General features: G+C 48.5%; 1 protein-coding gene across 1 annotated transcript; it reads right to left on the bottom strand.

The window, feature by feature from the left end:
* Positions 1-304: 304 nt before the first annotated feature.
* On the bottom strand, positions 305-877 carry UHO2_01586 (uncharacterized protein; the record flags this gene model as incomplete). The annotated part of the gene is made up of 1 exon (XM_041554053.1): positions 305-877. One exon carries the CDS (start codon positions 875-877, stop codon positions 305-307), a length of 573 nt encoding a protein of 190 aa, XP_041409987.1.
* Between the last annotated feature and the right edge of the window lie 1,556 nt (positions 878-2,433).

Genomic DNA, 2,433 nt, shown 5'->3' with positions numbered 1-2,433 from the left:
CATCGCAGTGGTGTCGACACTTTAATTAATTCAATACACTCTTATCATTCTTCTATCTATAACTCGTTTTCCTAGATGAATAGTGTGTCCAACCTAAGTACCTAGTTCTGGATGCGCTACGCGGTATAAAGTCTGTACGTATCCGCCGAAAGGCACCGTTTTCCGCTAAAGTTTTAAAAGGATGCATTGAAATTCGTGCGCGGTAGAACTGCTAAAAGTGGACTGTGGACGTCGTGAAAGCTGTAGCATCACTCTCATCAAATGATAGTTACAAAACAGCATGGCCATCGCTTATTTGCAATCTCTAGCCAACTGCAGGCCTGGACACGAACGCGGAGCGGAACCTACTCTTCTTGTACCGCGCTGGATTCGGAGATTGAGAGGTTCTCGAGTACTTCTTCCTGATCTGATCGTATTGTGAGCGCGTCACTTTGAGTTTGCGGAAAGTCATCTTCCTCCACAGATCCTTGAACTTTTGTCGCCAGCCTGTGGGTCTGAGATGATTGGCAATCTCCTCTTCGACCTCAAGAGGTGCCTCTCGTTTGACGAGTTTGAGTTTGTCGGCGACGTTAGTCCACAATTCCCATGCGCGATCCCAAGGTCCACTGTGCCACTGAATCACACGATTCTGTCCGTTGGAGTGATTGAGAAAGCTGGGCTGATTCGAGGATGGGGCGAGGTAGACGGAGGCGGTGATAGGTTTTGGGGATGGTTGAGCTTCAATTTGGAGCAAGTGGCCTAAGACGAGGCTACGTCGGGAGAGCCAGACACCTTGTGGACCGGAGAAAGGGTGTGCGGCAAGAGGCAGCGAGAGAACTGTGGCAAGGTGAGAGAAGACAAGCCCCAAGCAGAGACACGAGAAGCCGAGCTTTGTCATCTTGGCTGTCTATCCGGTGTATACAATGCGCACACGATCGTTGCGTCGTCAGGAAAAATTTATGGGGAGTAATGAACAGCAGTTCTTGTGCCACTAGTTAAGAAGTGGCAAAGACGTTGGGAAGGAACCGATTTTATATGTATTTCTCTCGGTTAGCAAGCCGAAGCTCACATTTCACCAGATGAGCTCGACGGTCGATGCAGGGGAGAGGAGGCTCAGCAGCTCCGCACTTGCTCGCATGACCTGCACAAAAGATATGAAACCGCCCCCTATCACCCACCATGTTGCTTGACGACCACCGGATTTCCAAAGGTTTAGCCGAGATGCAGAAAAACTGAGGATCATGCATGTGAAATGCATGTTGGTTGACTTGACAACGACTCAAGAGCAGTTGCGGTGTTTCGAATTTGCTATGATGGTGTTGTTCTAAGTACAAGCTCAGGTCCGGAGGGGGACTTGGCTGTTTTGGCAAGTTTGAGCCCAGAAACTCCCAAGTCCCCCTCTCCATTTGCATGTGTGCTGGACTGCTGCAAAATTTTCAAGGGGGGGAATTCCTACGTTGTCGTGTTTCCCTCAACTAGAGCTCAGCACAAGAAGACGACCAAAGGGGTTCAACAGGAGACACACAGTTGAAGGGTGTGCGTCAAATATCGTTGATCACATGTATCAATTGCAATAAGGAGCATTGCTAAGTACATGATGATCTGAGTGTATATATATGTCTCAATACTCTTTGTATGTGTGTACAGTCCCTGTGCATAAGTTTGGGGACAATCAGATAATTTCCCAATTTAGTCAGTTACCCCACATTCTCATCATCATCATCATTGAGCAATAGCACCACCATCATACTAATCAAGAACACTTCAAACACTGATATGGTCCATGGCAATGAGCTCTCTCCAAGCAAGCATGCTTCAATCATTGCAATGCATTATACTGGGCTGCCAATTCGATGAATTGCAGAGCTAAGTGGTGTTTCCAAAACAGCAGTTCACAAGACCATCCATAACTTTAAGGAGCATGGTACCTTCGAAACAAAAGCATGATCTGGCTGGCTGCACTCCTGGACAGCTACCTTGGACTGATACCTTCAGCATGAGGTACTCAAAAACCCATTTCTATCATGGCGACAGCTGTCAGCATTGCTTGGTGGCATTCCAGTTATGTGTCATGGGCCTGAATGCTCAAGAAGCAGGAGGGTCACTGGTTCATATGGAAGGAGCACAGGTATCGAAGATCTAGTTGATACCAGTAGAAAGCATGGTCGTAGTGCAGCCTCCATGGAGACCATGGACTCCTATGGACTCACATGCAAAGGAGGACCGAGCCCATATGCAAGGAGGGCCAGGCACAGCCACAAAGAGGACCAAGCTCAAGGAGCATGCAGATGGTTACCACTCAGGGGCTCGAGAGACAAGAGGCACAAGGGTGCCAAGCAAGCAGGATAGCAAGGAGGAGGAGCAGTGTCGAAGGAGTCAATAGCTCAAGGAGGACAGGAGTGGTGCTAGAGGGGCCCCCTGTACAAGTACTCGATGAAGAAGGTACTCTCTGGA

Source organism: Ustilago hordei (genome assembly GCF_900519145.1).
Source record: "Ustilago hordei strain Uho2 genome assembly, contig: UHO2_contig_02, whole genome shotgun sequence".
Lineage (NCBI taxonomy): Eukaryota > Fungi > Basidiomycota > Ustilaginomycetes > Ustilaginales > Ustilaginaceae > Ustilago > Ustilago hordei.
Note: the sequence above shows the minus strand (reverse complement) of the source record. Positions and strands in the feature narration are given on the sequence as shown.